This window comes from Neoarius graeffei, chromosome 2, assembly GCF_027579695.1.
Source record: "Neoarius graeffei isolate fNeoGra1 chromosome 2, fNeoGra1.pri, whole genome shotgun sequence".
Lineage (NCBI taxonomy): Eukaryota > Metazoa > Chordata > Actinopteri > Siluriformes > Ariidae > Neoarius > Neoarius graeffei.
Genome location: NC_083570.1, coordinates 84242348 through 84261304, shown reverse-complemented (window position 1 = coordinate 84261304; position 18957 = coordinate 84242348). Strand labels below are relative to the sequence as shown.

General features: G+C 41.7%; 1 protein-coding gene across 1 annotated transcript in view; it reads left to right on the top strand.

The window, feature by feature from the left end:
- brsk2a (BR serine/threonine kinase 2a) overlaps window positions 1-18957 on the top strand; it is a 525206-nt gene that overhangs the window by 281842 nt on the left and 224407 nt on the right. Inside the window, exon 2 of the mRNA XM_060910107.1 lies at window positions 13340-13434. Coding sequence (XP_060766090.1) covers window positions 13340-13434 — 95 coding nt within the window. The remainder of the gene's footprint in view (window positions 1-13339; window positions 13435-18957) is intronic.

Sequence of the window (18957 nt, the reverse complement as noted above, 5' to 3'; positions counted from 1 at the left end):
TTATTGCAAAAACATAGTTATGAGAGTTACACAGCATCAAGCAATTTCCTATTACCTTTCAAAAAATCCTTGTAACATAATATCAGACACATCCGGGTCTAAAAAATTCAGATATGGTTCCCAAACCTTAAAGAACTGGTTTGACTTTGAGTGTATTACACATGTAAGATATTCTGGAGGTACCATGCCAGACAATACATCATGCCAACCCTTAATAGTAGGCACCTTATCACTGATCCATTGCAATAGAATATTTTTTCTAGCTGCGTATGTTAGAATACAGTAAAGTCTCTGATTCCTTGACATCACAAATCTGCCTGGAAGACCCATAATAAGAGACATAGGTTCCATTTCTACCCTCACACCCAGTATCTTTTCCATTTCTGTTACAACATCTGACCAATAGCGCTGCAGTTTATGACATGACCATAGGCAATGAGTTAAAGTACCAATCTCTGTTTTACATTTGAGGCACATTGGTGACAAAGTGTGATTAAACATATGTCTGCGGGTAGGAGATATGTGCATTCTATGTAAAATCTTGAACTGTATTGATTTAGCCCGGTTACAAACTGAAATTGCTTTAGCATAGGTCCACATATCATGTGCCTCTCTTTTTAAAGTTATCTGTGGTTGGTAGAAGAGAGCAACTGGACTTGCTTGAAAAGTCTTGAAGACGTTTCGCCTCTCGTCCGAAAGGCATCATCAGTTCTGTCTCTGTTCAGTGATGGTCGTTCCAGGCTGACAAAATTGAACGATCCTCTCTGGCTAAGATGTCTGCCAGTTTTCTGGAAGTCCTCTCATACTCCCGCACTAGTCGAAGGGAACTCATCCCAAAGTGTGTAGAAACATATCTGTGAAGATACTCAGTCGTCCAGGTACATAGTAATCTGTGGTTGGTAGAAGAGAGCAACTGGACTTGCTTGAAAAGTCTTGAAGACGTTTCGCCTCTCGTCCGAAAGGCAACATATAAAATAAAAATAAAAATATCTTCACAGATATGTTTCTACACACTTTGGGATGAGTTCCCTTCGACTAGTGCGGGAGTATGAGAGGACTTCCAGAAAACTGGCAGACATCTTAGCCAGAGAGGATCGTTCAATTTTGTCAGCCTGGAATGACCATCACTGAACAGAGACAGACAGAACTGATGATGCCTTTCGGACGAGAGGCGAAACGTCTTCAAGACTTTTCAAGCAAGTCCAGTTGCTCTCTTCTACCAACCACAGATTACTATGTACCTGGACGACTGAGTATCTTCACAGATATCTTTTTAAAGTTTTGTTTTTTTCATCAGGACATCTGGAGTGACCTTAAAAAAAAAAAAAAGCTTAATTTGTCTGAAATAACTTTTTTGAATATATAAATGACTTGTATACAGTCAGGGAAGCTATACAATAAATGCAAGATTGACATAATTGTGACATGTATGTCATTTTGCTCTTCAGCTCACCCCACAGGTTCTCAATGGGGTTCAGTGGACTGAGATGGCCAGGGCAGAAGCTTGAATCTGTGGGCAGCGAACCATTTTTGTCTTGATTTGGACAAATGCTTTGGATGACAAATAATTTGGATCAATTTATTTATTGATCATTGTCCTGCTGGAAGACCCAGTGACGACCCAGTTTTAGTTTTTAAAATGTCCTGGTATTTCATGGAGTCCATGATGCCATGGAACCGAACAAGGGTTCCGGGACCTTTGGAGGAAAAACAGCCTCAAATCATCACAGTACTTCCAACATATTTTACAGCTGGGATCGGGTTCTTTTCATTATAGTCGTCCTTCTTTTTACACCAAACTCACCTTGAGTGTTTATTGCCAAAATTTTTCTCATTTTCAGTCAGTGTGAGATGAAGCTACTTCACAAAAAGGTGGATTTTTTTTTCTAACCCTTTTTTACTGCTTGTTACGAGGGGTGCCATTAATTGTGCAGGGCACTGTAAATGTCATGGGTATCAAATGTGTGCGCATATATATATAATATATTGTGTGTGTGTGTGTGTGTGTGTATTTTATAGATACATAAACATTCAAATAGTGCAAATATTTCAGATGATCTTATGAAGATGTATTTGTTGTAGCATCTTGATCATTTTCGGTTCTTGTCATTTTAGCATTCATGATCTGTGTCTCTTGTTTACCATGTGTATTTTCCACAGTCGTGCCACGCTTGTGAGCATCGGCGATTAAAAACCGAGTGATGTTTATTCAAATTTTTTTTTTATCTGTGCTTCTGAATTTCTTCTCCCCTGACTATTCGCTGTCAGGGTCAGAGAAGAGGGAAGATGCACAGAGATCTGAGCTCACGCTTCTGTAATGTTTGTGTTCTCAATAACAAGATGGTCAAAAACAAAATGTAAATTTAAAGTGCCTGAAGCTGATAGTAATACCAATACATCATTATTCCCTTAATTAACACGTACGGTAAATGGTCCTTTAGTTGAAGCACAGTGCTCGAGTCACTCCAGGTTAAGAGTTTTACTCAAGGACACAGCAGCAGGGTGTAGTGGAAGTGAAGGTGGTGATGTCAGCAGCCGGTCTTACCGTGCTTCAAATCCCTCAGTGCCCTAAGGTTCTTAGCCTTGGAATTGTCTCACACTGTGCTGAGCAGCTCTTTTAGGCCAGTCTGTCTCAGCAGGAGAAGGACACACTCAGCCAGATCAGTCATGCAGTCCGATTCCTCCATGCTGTTCTGATCCTCTTTACTTCCTCGAACAGTGCACAGTAGTGTCTGAGTGAGTACGCCCCATATGGGTGTTAGTGTGTGTGTGAATGAGAATCCAAGTTTGTCCTATAGACGAGTTCACAAAGTCATATAGAAAACACAGTAATGGTTTCATGGGGACAGTTGCGTTTGGTTGGACATATGTCAAAATGCGGCACTTTTCATTTTGATAATGCTTCTTGAACAGATTGTCTGTTTGTTTTTGGTGAGCTATTGGCAGGCCAACAAATATGTTATTCCATGCAATCCAGTCGTACGTGAGCTGATAGCTGACGAGGCGCGTAGCACCGAGTTGCCTATAAGCCATGTATGACAAGATTGAGTGGAATAACTGTTTCCACATTCACTGGATTTTGAGAAACAGAGCATTTTTATTTTTTGCAAACTTGATAAATAAAAACTTTATACAAAACGTCTGACAAAATAATTTCCGCTTAGAATGTAAACAAACTGGCGAAATGACAGTTTTTGACTCTTGCGTCTTTGGAGACGGTCTTAGCAGCTGCTTGCAGATGCACGACAAGCACGTTCATGACTGATTCTGCCGATGTTGGAGAGGCACAGACGATTGCATTTGTGGCAGGGGAAGATCGGTCCATCGGGCATGGAGGATGATGACGCTGTGTCTTTTCTGCGCTGTCGCTTTGCCTCGTGGTCACTGCGCTGCTGTCTCTCATATGCTGAGGCTCCCTTGTGGATTGCTGCCCTCCATCTGCTTCTGTCAGTGGCTATTTTCTCCCAAGTGTCAGGGTTTATCTGAAGGTTCTTCATGGTATCCTTGCAGACATCCTTGAAACAGAGTTTGGGACGTCCTCGATGTCGTTCACCTCCAGCCAGAGCGCCAAACAGGAGCTGCTTGGGGATGCGGGAGTCCTCCATCCACCTGACGTGACCCAGCCACCTCATCCGCCTTTTGCTCAGGATGGTTGCAATGGACAACTGGTGAGGCATCTCGAGCACTCGGGTGTTAGGTACTTGGTTCTGCCACTTGATGCCAAGGATTTTTCGGAGCCAGTGAAGGTGAAAGGTGTTGAGTTTTCGCTCCTGACCCTTAGTCCACATCTCTGATCCATACAGAAGGGTGCTCAGCACGCACGCATCATACACATGGATTTTTGTCTTGGTGGTGAGGTATTTGTTTTGCCAGACTCTCTTTGTTAGCCTGCCAAAGGAGGTGGCTGCTTTGCCTATTCTGCAGTTGATTTCCTCATCCAAGGAGACAGAGTTAGTGACGGTGGAGCCCAGATAACAGAACTTCTGGACAGTGTCAAGGGGCTTGTCATCAAGTCTTATTGGCTCTTGTGTGTCGTCAGGTGTGCCTTGATGGAGAACAACAGTTTTCTTCACACTCACAACCAGGGAGAAGGCCTTGCAGGTCTCGTTCAGGCTGTTGATCATCTCCTGAAGGGTGGTGGGGTTGTGAGCAACAAGTACAGCATCATCTGCAAGCAGCAGGTCATGCAGCGTTGTCTGTCGGATTTTGGTTTTAGCTTTGAGATGGGCGAGATTGAACAAAGAGCCATCAGTCTTCCAGTGTAGGAGCACACCCCCTTCAGAGTTCTGGAATGGTGTTTCTAGCAGTATGGCAAAGTAAATACCGAAGAGGGTAGGAGCCAGTACACACCCCTGTTTGACCCTGCTTCTAATTTCAAAGGCTTCTGATCGTACTCTGTCAAACTGGATTGTGGCTTTCATTCCATCGTGGAAGGAGGATATGAGCTTCAGTAGGGTTGGTGGGCATCCAACAGTTCTGAGAACTGTATACAATCCAGATCTGCTGACCATGTCGAACGCCTTGGTTAGGTCGACAAAGGCGATGTGGAGGGGTTTCTGTTGTTCACGGCACTTCTCTTGCAGTTGTCTCAGGGAGAAGATCATATCAGTTGTAGCGCGCTTTGAGCGGAAACCACACTGGCTCTCGGGTAGCACTCTCTCAGCTAGTCGTTGTCGTCTTGTAAGAATGACACGAGCAAAGTGTGGTGCTTATGCACAGGGTGTGTGCGCGCTATAGTGTTGTAACTGCGTGCGTGTGTGCTTGTCAGTCCGCTTCCAGCTGCAGCCACCATCTAGCTCCACGAGAGAAAAGAGGGGCCATGTGCGTAAGCCCTCTCCTGATGGTTTTACAGCTACCACACCAGGACTCTCACAGTGCCTCCTAGTTGGCACACCATGGGTAACGCTGAACTGTGAGGGATCTCGAAGCAGGTCTGAGCCCCAGAGGTGTAGTGTACAGGCCCACCGGCGAGCGGACACACCCTAGCACTCACTAATCAGCCCCCTGCTGCCTTGTAGGGTATGCTATCAGAGGTAAAGGCTAGGAAAAGGCGGCCTCGAAATCAAACCCACCTGCTGCCTTGTAGGTCATGTCTCTTTGGGCAAAGGCTAGGGGAGTGAACCCTGAATGAAAAATCTGGAGGGAGGGACCCGTTAAGCAGTCACCACGCATGCAATGCTCATGACTGGCATCCCCTGCAGTCCTGCTGAAACTCCAAACGTATCGACCTTGTCTTTCCTTGGAAACATTCAACACGACCGAGAGGTGGAAAGTGGAACCTGGGCACAACACTTTCTCCATACCTGTTGCCCAGGCATAGCAGCAAGTTGGTGGGTGAAAAGGACACTTCATGCTTGTGATGGATGCATCATGAGGGATCAACACGGAAGAAGGCAGTCTACCGGTTCTAAGCCCTCTTGAATTGACGTAAGAGGAGACACCAGGGGCTTTCTTCGACGGTGGGAGAAGTCATCGCACTCCACTGATCGGTCAATAAGCCAATAAGGTATCTATCTGTCACGTCTGCCTGCCTCTCTGGGTGTAAGAGGATAGACCAAAAGTCTAACGGCAGATGTATCCAAGGACCTGGAAAGAGCCACTTGCATCTCGGAACATGGAATGTCCGAACTCCCTGCACTGGAAATGACAGTAGCAATTTGTGAAAAATGCGATAATAATAATTCTTGAAAACTTAACTTAAAAAAAGATATGTTCCTACCATCAAATACTTTTATTCCTTTTTTTTTGGTGGGGGGGGGTTCGAGTAGAGCTTTTATTTGGTCCTCGGTTGGTACAGCAACATATTCCACCATTTTCTTCTTCTTTCAGGTTTTTTTGGTGGTTGGCAAACCAACATAAAGGTGCATTACTGCCACCAACTGGGCTGGAGTGTGGAACAAAAGATATTTGGGGGGGGGTATTCTTTTAGCTATTTCTGTTTCTTGATAAAGTAATATATCTGACTTGATGCACTCCGCCATTTTGTTTTTCTCTACCCATGGTATATGAGCTGATATCCTAGTAGTAGAGTAGTCAATCAGAGCGTGCAATTGCTCATATCCAGTGAATGTGTATAGAATAAATTCACTTACTGACTATCTGACTGGCTCAGTAACACCCCATTATCGAAATGGATATTTGTCTGGGACATCCATGTTCAAAGAACATCTAGCAATACGAGTATCTAAACAAATTTTTCCTCTTGCGCTCCAATTAATTCTCAACTCCTACTAAAATTGGCTAATGCATATTGCTTGGATTATTGGGGAGAAAAGTAACATGTATGAGATGATTCTCTACTTTTTATTGGTTGCTACTATGGCGTGAAAAACTTCTCGAATATAGAACAACAACAACTTTACTCGTCAGACGCTTGTGAAATTCCTCTCTGCATTTAACCCATCTGAAGCAGTGAGCACACACATGCGCGCGCACACATACCTAAAGCAGTGGGCAGCCATGCTAACAGCACCCGGGGAGCAGTTGGGAGTTAGGTGCCTCACTCAAGGGCACCTCAGCACAAGGCCGTCCCATATTAACCTAACCGCGTGTCTTTGAACTGTGGGAGAAACTGGGGTACCCAGAGGAAACCCACGCAGACACAGGGAGAACATGCAAACTCCACACAGAAAAGCCCCCGCCAGCCACTGGGCTTGAACCCAGAACCTTCTTGCTGTGAGGCAACCATGCTAACCACTATACCACCGTGCTGCCCACCTGACAATCCGTTTGAATGATGGCTTGTCGTTGGGCAAATCTAGGCTTGCTTAATCATTTGGAATTGTGTTAACCAATTATACTAGCCACACATAAAGGGCTCGGTGTTGTGGCGAGCTTGTAGAATTGTAATACTAATACAGTAATGTAAATACAATGCGATTCGAATGCAATTATAACACGCAGATCAGATTTTTCTGACAATTCCATGCAGTAATACAGTAAAATCAATGTATTAACAGAGATGTCCACAAGCACCAGCGACCGGCGGTTTTCTCCAACTATACAGACGGTCTGCGCTGACTACTCAGTCCCAGAAAAAAAAAATCTTGCCTTTCAATGTTCAAATGATTTATATCGTCTCCGCTGCCCATAATTTGCTGCAAATCCAATTATTTCACTACAAAATTGTCTTCGATTTGGGTCTAGCATGACTGGAAGCGGCGCCATATTTGTTGATCGATTCTGACGCTCTGATTGGCTGAGCAGGACCACGTGACCACACAGTAGTGTATGTAGTTATGTTACAGAGCCAGGCGGCGTGCTACAGAGGGGAACTGAGAAAGCCAAGCACACGCAAAATCTGTATGAAATTTCCCTCCAGATGTGTAAGTATTTTACAGGGAAATGGTTAATAATTTATTCGCTGAGAATGCACCAGAAGCCACCCAAAGGCATGTAAATTTCAAAATCTTCTGGGGGGCAGCGCATGCCCCCAGACTCCCCTAGCATTAACGTGCCTTTGGCAAATTCCAGAGCCACATACTACTTTTTTTTCGCAGACTACTTCAGATTTTCTGGAGAACCCTGATGAAGCACGGCATGAATTTTTAATAGAATGGTATATTTTGGTCAAATCCCTCCACATGTGCAGTTCACATATTCTTTAAATAGGAAAGAGATAATCAGCCACATGGCGGCATGCTCTATTGAGGCAGATGTTTATCAGTGGTTTTGCTCTTCCAACATGACCTCTGAACTTCATATCAACCTGAATGACTTCACCGGCCCACCCCAAACACGCCATCTTCTGAAACTATTCCTACGCTTGCTTCTCTCTCACTTTTCTCTTCCTCAAGCGCATTTTCCCTTCGTTCCTAATAAGGAAGCCAAACAGAAGTGTGCGAGTGTGATCTTGTCCTTGGTGTGGTGTAGTTTCTACACTTCATTATCCACATATATTGTATGTCTCATCCTGTAGTGCTGCGAATCGTGGCACTTTTTTTTTTTTTTCCTCGTAGGCTGCTTTTTTTGTGTGTTTCCTGCAATGCATGTGCATGTCTGAGGTAATTATAAAGATATGAAATATTCATTATCTGGTGTAGCACAGGCGCTGAACTCTCCCTCTGTACACGCTGATTTAAGCGCTTAGGGCCCAGAAGACGCAGGCAGAAAAATCTTTGCAGCAGCTTTCACCTCTGCTGAAAACGCTTGCTCAACACTTGTAGAGAGAGTGCAAGGCTTTCAGGATAAAGATTTTTGTCTGAAAAAAGTCCTTGGATGTGTACTCTGGTGTGTGTGTGTGGGGGGTGTTAGAGTTTTATAAGGCCAGAATTTGAACACTGCACTTTTAAACACTGCAGTATGGAGACAGGTTGCTTTTGAGAGCAATGCTTAACAATAGTCATAGTCACAAAGCAGTTCTACAGAAATACAGACGTATGGTAGAACTTGATTCCTCATAGCAAGCCAGAGTTGGTAATGGCAAAGAAAAACTCCAGACACAAGTTACAACCTTAAACAATTCAAAAGGGCACACATCCTTTTCTTAGGACGATTGTAAATCATTGCTCTTCTGCAGCTGTATACAATAAAGCCAGTGCGAAGTAAACAGTCCTGAGTGTGTTGAAAGGATGTTCAACACACTGAGTTAAGCTGGGCATACACTGTGCGATTTTTTTCAATCGCGGTATTCAGCTGCTGCTCACACTGTACGAGTGAATCGCAGGGGTAAACAGCACGCAGCTTACGATTCTTGTTCTCACACTATACGATCCGATGCTCGGATGCGATGCTCAGGATTTCAAACAGGTTTGATTTTCATCCGATCGATCGGGAGGAGGTCGTGAGGTGTTAATCGCTTGTCGTTACCCCATGTATACTACACGATCCGAGACGCACGATTGAGCCAAAACTCGGCCCGATCTCCAAAATAGTCGCACGAGTGAAAATCGTGTCAAAATCAGGCCAAAAATTGCACAGTGTACTCGTATGCCCAGCATTACATGTCGGTCCTGGGATCAAGATGCTGACCTCTTCTGCTCCTTGGACCTGCTTGATCCATCCTGGTGCCCTGTGACTGTTTGGAGTCTCATCGTATCACTCCTGTAGAGGACGGCCCCATGTGGACAGTTGAAAGTCACACCTGGAAGACGCTCTGGACACTTAGTCATGCTTTTATGGCTGAGGACTACAGTTGACTTGCTAACTTTAGGACTGCAGTTGTCATGAACAGTTTTGCACTCAAGTTTCCATCAATGAAGAGTTTATAACATCAACGAAACTGACTTCATGTTAAAACTGTTAATGTTATAGTCAGGCTGTCTGTTGTTGCCCAAATGAGGATGGGTTCCCTTTTGAGTCTGGTTCCTCTTGAGGTTTCTTCCTCATGTCGTCTGAGGGAGTTTTTCCTTGCCACCGTCGCCACAGGCTTGCTCATTGGGGATAGATTAGGGATAAAATTAGCTCATGTTTTAAGTCGTTCAAATTCTGTAAAGCTGCTTTGCAACAGTGTTTATCGTTAAAAGCACTATACAAGTAAACTTGACTTCAGTAAAAGTATATTGTGAATAGGATTCCTGATATGAGCAGAGGGGATTGTCTTTGGTCTGTGTTCAGAGTTGGTGGTGGTATGTATGTTACAGGTCAGAATTGTAGGTCAGGTGGAATTTTTCAACCTAGGTTAGAATTTTTAAACCAGTTCATAATTTGCTACTTGCATTAGGGAGATTTACTATATCTAGGGTCGGGATTTGGGAAGACTTTGTATTTTTAATTACTTGATGATGTAATAAGACTGGACGCATTAATAAATTCAAAATGTATATCACACCTTTCATTACAATCATGAAAGGCTAAGAATCGGAAGGTTCTGACTTTGAAAAAAATATATTCTCAAAAATGCTAATTAGACAACGAGGAGTTGCTGGGTTTCACGTGACGTCACATCCACCTCATTAGTTATTCAAAACTTTAGCTGGTGGTCTACCAAAGCTCAGTTGACAAAGCGTTTGTACGGAGAAGGTGCATTGCTCGCATGAAAAAGGGTAAACGAACACAGGATTTCACAAAAAGACTTTGAGAAAGGTGGCTTTTGAACCTCTCACTGAAATCGAAGGGAGCCGAGTCGAAGCATGCTCGAGTTTGCAGTGATCACTTGGTGGAAGGTTTGTATCTCCCTCTCAGCTACGTCCTTAGTGTTTACCAAGTACTTTTCTTGCTATGTGTTGTTATTTTACGGTACTTTTTTTAGTCACAAAGTGCTAAAGTCCCCAGCTGTTTCTTTGTTTACTCCTCACAAAGTCCATATGCATGAAGGTCGCGACAAAATCCTTCCCCAGCCGTACAGTTACAATGCGCCGTGATCACTTCTCCGTCTTGTTTAACTAAGCTCCAGGTCTTTAAAGGGGTTTTTGATGATCTTTGTGAATGATTTACCTGAGAGATAAGAGCCAACACAAGTGAGAATCAAGCCAACTGTTGTTTGTTTACACTTCAACTTGCAGCGCTTCGTTGTAAAGACGTGAACAAAAAGCTTAAAAAAACCCATAATTACACAGGCAAAAACAATGCAGGATTCATTTGGCTTGATAGCGAGGTCCTTTACCCAGCCACACACAAAAAAGTTGTAAGCCTCCATACTCTTCCACCTGTTTTGCAGTGTAGAAGGACGTCTGCAACACCAGATAGTCCGAGATGTCGGGGAACTCGACTGAAGGGTAGTTTTCGAGATCATATGACAAATCCTTCTTTCCCAGACTGTAGGGGTCGATTCCATTGCACACAGCAATCTTCTGAAGATATCTAAAGCGAGCAGTGGCTTCTAGATTACAAGCATAATCTGATAAGTTATCACTAGTTGTTTGTACTACGGCAGCTGTTTAGACCACCAGCTATTTCACTTCTGGTAAAACCGCCAAGTAAAGTCACATGACTGAAACCCAGCAATAGGTAAACAGACAGACAAGAGGAAATACTAGGTAGGTGTAGACAGAGAGGAAGTGGATGGAAGAAAGAGAGACAAAAGAAGTGATGGACAATCCCTTTTAAGAGTCTTAGATAATCCAAAATTTTACCTACCGGTAGGTTGGAAATTATGAACTAGGTTAAAATTTTTAAACCCAGGTAAAAAAAAAAAAATCATCTAGGTTGAAATTTTTTTACCTGTAACATGTACTGTACACAGAGAAAGTGACTCATATTCAGGGTTGAGTTATGATGTACATGCTTAAGTCATGTTTTCCAGGCTTCCAAATCAGTATATGCAAATTGCCTGCATGTAGTTCATGGCACGTTTACATGCACACTATTATATTTCACTGTTATCGCGGTATATGACAGTATTTGGAATTTGATACGGGTCGTGTAAACAGCATGCTCCATTTGTATATTGTGAATCTGGCCTTATTTCAAATTTAACATTTTTTGATTTAAGACGTGGCAGTGTTGTAGTTGAGTCACTAAACCTCGAGTCCGAGTCCAGTCTCGAGTCCCCAGTGTTCAAGTCCAAGCCATTAAAGAAAGTTTCAAGTCGAGTCCACTATTGAGCCGAGTTGAGTTCGAGAACAAGACTCCAACTGCACCATTTGACGGTGACTGTTGCTGCCTTTATGTGAAATCGTCTCTGCTACTGTGTTGGACTAACGTTACTGCTTGACTGCCCTGTTTTAGTTAATAGGCTACAGATAAAAAGCTTGTTCATCGCTCAACAAGCCCCTCCCACTATCAACAGGGCCAATAACATGAGAGAGGGTTAACACTAGCTAGTTCATCGCTCAGCAAGCAAGCCCTGCTATCAACAGGGCAATGAACATAGCAGGTCACTTACTTCTGAAGTTGGAAGTTGTCCCCGTCGTCTCCTCGGTAGTTCTTCTACATATGGAACACATAGCAGTGTATTTTTCCCACTGCACAAGAAATCTGTATAAGCAAAGCGGACAATCCTAGGGGCTTCTCTCCAGGCATTTTAGCACCATTAACGTTAGTTTGTTCCTGAACATGACGTATGAATAGGCGAATGTGCATTCTCTTGCACAAAATTGGTATAAAAATTAATGTATATATAAATATCTTATGCCAAATTATTATGGCATGTTACAAAAAATAAAGAAAAAAATCAGAGTCCTTGTTTCCAGTTTACGAGTCCAAATGCAGTTAATGCACGAGTCCGAGTCATCAGTGCTCAAGTCAAGTCACGAGTCCTTAAAATTAGGGCACGAGTTGGACTTGAGTACTACAAGCCTGAGACATGGGATATGCCGGATATGTATACAGCACATTCAGAATAAGTGTCTCAGTTGGGGTTTTTATGGCAGTTTGTGACACATGGCCTTTTACCTATTTACAGTCAGCTCTGCACATGGTACACAAACCAGCTAGGCAAAGTATGTGTGGCTGCATGTAAACAGGAATATTACTGGAATATTAATTTTAATTAACCATGTAAAAAGCTTATATGATGTATAGAGTGCAATTGGTTGTAATGTAAATCCTATGAAAGTATGTGTGTGTGTGTGTGTATATATATATATATATATATATATATATATATACGGTATATGTGTGTGTGTGTGTATGTATGTGTGTATATATATATATATATATATATATATATATATATATATATATATATATATATATATATATATGAGTGATTCCACGCTTATGGGTACTGAAATGGGGACATGAACTTATTTTTAAAAATTCACCTAAAACCATTTCTTTTTTTACCATCAGGTCACAAAACATGTAATCTTTAATGAATGATATGTTAAAAGATAACTTTAATTTTCTGAGATATAATAAAAACATATTTATATGCCAAAGTCAGAACGTAACAGAAGTGTTGTGGACATATAGATTCTCAATTTTAACAATGTAGAATTACTTTTTGAAACATAGGAAGGTGATGTTTTAGCAAATATAATTAATAAACATGTGTAGTAGAATAAACATACACATTCTTTCAATAAGATTAACATGGTATATAGCTAGATTGTAATTAATTTGTAACAGACGCGAGATGGACAATCGTAACAGAAGTAATGTAACAGACATCATTTTGGAACTCATAGGCTTGACTTTGGCATATAAATATGTTTTTATTACATCTCAGAAAATTAAAGTTATCTTTTAACATATCATTCATTAAAGATTACATGTTTTGTGACCTGATGGTAAAAAAAGAAATGGTTTTAGGTGAATTTTTAAAAATAAGTTCATGTCCCCATTTCAGTACCCATAAGCGTGGAATCACTCATATATATATATATATATATATATATATATATATATATATATATATATATATATATATATATATATATAATGTGTCATTTTTAAAAAATATATATATTGTGTCATTGATTAGTTTGTAACATTTGCTGCGCTTCTCTTTCCACAGGCCTGGTGAAGCTGGGAATACACTGTGTAACGTGCCAGAAAGTCGCTATAAAGATCGTCAACCGAGAGAAACTCAGTGAATCTGTCTTAATGAAGGTAAGCCCTGCACAACTCTCCCAACAGAGGAAAAAGTCAATAAAGCCTGAATGGATAAAGGATATGAAGCTTGATGATATTTTGGGCCTTGGTTAGATTGTGGCTATTGGATTCAGTGTGGAGTTTTGTTCCAGTCTCAGCCACCTGAATCAGTGTGTAGACGACAGGAGTGTATCAGGGACGAGGAAGCATGAAGATGTGAGCATGGGACATTTCTACTCTCATGTGGGTTGGATCAGGTGGTCAGAAATGTAAGTGACCGTGCAAAGATATTACAGATGCTGATTCCTCCAGCTTTTTTTTTCTCAGAAAAAACACATCACAGCATTACTCTATTGTTGTCTATTGGCTTAAACAAAAGAGGTTCACAAATCCGCAATTTGAAAGAAGTCAAGTGAATTCAAATGGTGATCTGGGAGAGGAAGTTGCAAAAGTAGGGAAAACACTATATGAAGCAGTTTGATAGCTCACCAGCTGCTGTTATGGCCTACTTCATGGAGTATGACAGTGTAATTAATATTCTAATTTACTCTGCACATCTTTAACTGTATATCACTGGCTCTCGTATCTCATTTTTCATTTTACAAAAAAGTCTACAGATCATAGTTTGTAATGTTCACATTGCTTTTGAAACTATACTTCATGGCAGCATTAAATACTCCACTTCTTTCTTTCTTATCCCATTTTCTCCCAATTTGTTCATTTTGCCAGTTCCCATCCATTAGCTAGCTCTGTCCTATCAAACAACAGCTAATAACCAGGGAGTACAAGGGCTAGCATTTGCATCTTCAAAGATACTTGAAGCCAGCCATCGCAGCTTCTCAAACTGCTGCTCATGTTGCATCACAGGACGGTGTAACACACATACACAGAGGAATGTTCTAACTGCCCTCATCTACATACCAGTCAAAAGTTTGGACGCACCTTCTAATTCAATGGTTTTCTTTATTTTTATTAATTAAAATGCAACCCCAATTCCAAAAAAGTTGGGACGCTGTGTAAACTGTAAGCAAAAGCAGAATGCGATAATTTGCAAATCATGGCAACCCAATATTTCATTGAAAATAGTACAAAGACAACGTATCAAATGTTGAAACAGAAATTTAATTGTTTTTTGAAAAATATATGCTCGTTTTGAATTTGATGTCAGCAACACGGGGCCGGCGAGGGCCTTTCTGTGTGGAGTTTGCATGTTCTCCCCGTGTCCGTGTGGGTTTCCTCCAGGTGCTCCGGTTTCCCCCACAGTCCAAAGACATGCAGGTTAGGTTAACTGGTGACTCTAAATTGACCGTAGGTGTGAATGGTTGTCTGTGTCTATGTGTCAGCCCTGTGATGACCTGGCGACTTGTCCAGGGTGTACCCCGCCTTTCGCCCGTAGTCAGCTGGGATAGGCTCCAGCTTGCCTGCGACCCTGTAGAACAGGATAAAGCGGCTAGAGATAATGAGATGAGATGAATGTCAGCAACACGTTTCAAAAAGTTGGGACGGGGCATGTTTACCACTGTGTTGCATCACCTCTACTTTTAACAACACCCTGTAAAAATTTGGGAACTGAGGAGGCCAATTGCTGTAGTTTTGAAAGAGAAATGTTGTCCCGTTCTTTCCTGATGTACAGTTTCAGTTGCTCAACATTTCGGGGTCTCCTTTGTCATATTTTGGGCTTCATAATACGCCAGATGTTTAAATGGGAAACATATCTGGACTGCAGGCAGGCCAGTTTAGCATCTGGACTCTTTTACTATGGAGCAATGTAGATTTAATATGTGCAGAAAGTGGTTCGGCATTGTCTTGCTGAAAGAAGGAAGGCCTTCCCTGAAAAATATTTTGTCTGGATTGCAGCATGTTGCTCTGAAATGTGTATATATCATTCAGCATTAATGATGCCTTCCCAGATGTACAAGCTACCCATGTCTTACCCCTGGTTAAGATAATGCCAATAGTGTTCAAAGCATCATCAAAGTAAACAGTGGCTACTTTGAAGAATCTAAAATATGAAACGTTTTGTTTTCTTGACACTTTTTTGTTTTCCACATAATTCCAGATATGTCCCATATGTTATTTCCTAGTTTTGATGTCTTCAGTATTGTTCTACAGTGTAGAAAATAGTCAAAATACAGAAAAACCTATGAATGATTAGGTGTGCATAAACTTTTGACTGACACTGTATATGAGCTCACAGACGCCCATGATTGGTTCTCAATCTCCTAACAATAAGGCGAACACTTTTCTGTTGTGACTCTCAGGAGCCGATATTTCTAACAAGGTTGCCTGATTATGAAAGCATCTTTAGTTTACGTGTAGTTCCAGATGTTTTATATAATGTCGGTTTGAAAAGTTTCAATCTGTGATTGGCTTAAACCAATCTGCTACCTTTGATTGCTCCATAACAGCAGACTCTGCAGATCCTCATGCGCTTTACGCAGATCTGAAATGTACTTTCATGACATGAAGGAAACATGAATGGATTGGATATGGGCATGGATTCCCTCATGAAAACAGGCCCGCAATAAATTTCTCGACATCAGCATAAGAAAAATTAAATCCAACTGGAAACAAATACTTTTTTTATGCGTAAATTATGGAAGCCATGGCCTAATGGTTAGAGAAGCAGTGTTGGGAACAAAAGGTTGTCGGTTTGATTCCCTGGACCAGTAGGAATAGCTGAAGTGCCTGTGAGCAAGGTGCCTAACCCCCAACTGCTACAACAAGAGTGGTGGCGTAACTTGTGTCTGATTAGCCAGAGAAAAACTGACGATGTGATTATCAGCTTGGGCAAGAACCCGGCCATAAGTAACTAAATTATGGGAAGCCATGGCCTAATGGTCAGAGAAGCAGCGTTGGGACCAAAAGGTTGTCGGTTTGATTCCCTGGACCAACAGGAATAGCTGAAGTGCCTTTGAGCAAGGCGCCTAACCCCCAACTCCTCCAACAAGAGTGGTGGCGTACCTTGTCTGATTAGCCAGAGAAAAACTGACGATGTGATTATCAGTTTGGGCAAGAACCCGGCTGTAAGTAACTAAATTATGGGAAGCCATGGCCTAATGGTCAGAGAAGCAGCGTTGGAACCAAAAGGTTGTCAGTTCAATTCCCTGGACCAGCAGGAATGGCTGAAGTGCCCTTGAACAAGGCACCTAACCCCCAACTGCTCCCTGGGCTGCCCACTGTGGGTATGTCAGGGTTCTGTTGTGTGTCATGCTGGATAAGCACGTCTGCTAAATGCCTGTAATCTAAATGTATTCAAAATCCCATTCAATTGACCTGACCAGACAAAGTGTATATAGATTTGCTGCTTGTTGTAGTATGTAATTAAAAAAAAACAAAATTTTGTTAAAAGTATAATCCTATGTGAAAGGAAGAAACTCAGAGCAGTGTATTTCCATATGGGGTTATGGATAATGCTGTTAAGATTTCACATGCACAGGTGTGTTACTCACCCTAATCTATCTGCTCAGAGGATGGGTAGTGCCATCTCTCTCTCTATCCATGACTTTGGTTTCTTTGGTTCTGTCATCATCTTTCCCCATCCACACATTTGTACACCTGAGGTGTGCAATAAAAATGTGTGAATTTAGGAACACAGGAATGACGCCTCTAAATTTGCTGCGTTATTTATTGCGTGTAAAATGAGACCCCTGCCGAAGCTCAGTCCATTATTAGCTCTTCAGATGGAAGTGGCCTTGGGAACATGGTGAGTGAAATTGAGGGCGCAGTAACCTGATTAAGGATAATTGTCTTCCACAGGAGACATATAAAATGATGGGTTTCTTATTATTGGGTAATAGAGCCTCATAGTGAGTCATCCAGTGGTTTGTTTAAAAACCCGTATTTCGTAGTTGATTATTAGTCAACCTCGCAATGAAACCTTAGTTGCTTCGTTTTAGTGTTTAATTTTGGGCTGATTGGTTTCTTGGAAAATATGATGCGTGTTCTGTTTTCCTGAGGCAGAACTGGCGATCTTTTGCAGTTCTTCTTCGGATGTACACTCAGAGAAACGTGGAAAATGTATTTTATGAAATGGGATGTGATCGAATTAGCAATAACAAAAAACATCATGATGGTTAAGAATTTTTCGTTAAACAATATTTTACTGTTCTTACAAAGTGTCGGCAAATAAGTGGAAGCCATAGTTTCAAATGTATATTTCCTTTAACCGCTACTATCATAAGACACCTTAGTGGTGTTGAAATCTCAAATCCGATTAGTCAGAATGGGTTGATTAATTTCTATAACAGCAGCTCTGACTGTAGTGCTGGCTTTAAAGTAAATCACAGGTTGTTGTTTCTATAATAAAAGTTTGCTCTTATATAGGAAACACGCCATGTGTGTAACTGCTGATATGGTGATTTTTTTTTTTTTCTTATTTAACATTTTTGGAAAGAGTCTGTAGTGTCAGCACTTAGTAGCAGCATCACACCACCCCATTATTGATTACTTTCCCTGTTGTTGAATCCAGTCATGTTTTATTCTTTATTTATTTAATGTGAAAAATGAAACTGCTATGAAATGGATAGATAGTGTTAAAATGTATGGAAGATACCTGTAGGACTTTCAGAAAAGCATTATCAACATTATACACTCCCTGCCTAGATGCAATTCTGTATTGTTATGTAGACACACTGTATTCAGAAACCTGTGTCTCAGACCATGGTTTAGTTTGCTTCCTGAATAAATCCCGTGAATTACTGCAGTGTAAGTTTGCTTTACTCTTCCAGTATGCAAGCACTGTTTTTCATTATGGCTGACCTATGTTCAACTATGGAAACTGCTACTTGTCAAAAAGAGGCACTTTAGGGATAATTGTCTTTGATGTTATGCTGCCAATTACGTGATTAAGCTTTTGGCAGGTTTATTATATATATTTATTTTTTGGAACTCTGGTTCCAAAAAAGTTGGGACGCTGCATAAATTGTAAATAAAAACAGATTGTCTTGCTGAAAGAAGGAAGGCCTTCCCTGAAAAAGATTTTGTCTGGATGGCAGCATATTGCTCTGAAACGTGTATATACCATTCAGCATTAATGATGCCTTCCCAGATGTACAAGCTACCCACGTCATGTGCACTAATGCACCCTCATACCATCACAGATGCTGGCTTTGGAACTGTGCACTGATAACAAGCCGGATGGTCCCTCTCCTCTTTAGCCTGAAGGACATGGTGTACATGAATTCTAAAAAGAATTTCTACTTTTGATTCGTCAGACCTCGGGACAATTTTCCACTTCGCCTCAGTCCATCGTAAAAGCGCTTGGGCCCAGAGAAGGCGGCGGCGTTTCTGGATATTGTTTACTGTATATCTGGTTTTAACTTGCACGGTGGTGTAGTGGTTAGCACTGTTGCCTCACAGCAAGAAGATCCGGGTTCAAGCCCAGCAGCTGGCGAGGGCCTTTCTGTGCGGAGTTTGCATGTTCTCCCCGTGTCCGCGTGGGTTTCCTCCGGGTGCTCCGGTTTCCCCCACAGTCCAAAGACATGCAGGTTAGGTTAACTAGTGACTCTAAATTGACCGTAGGTGTGAATAACCTGGCGA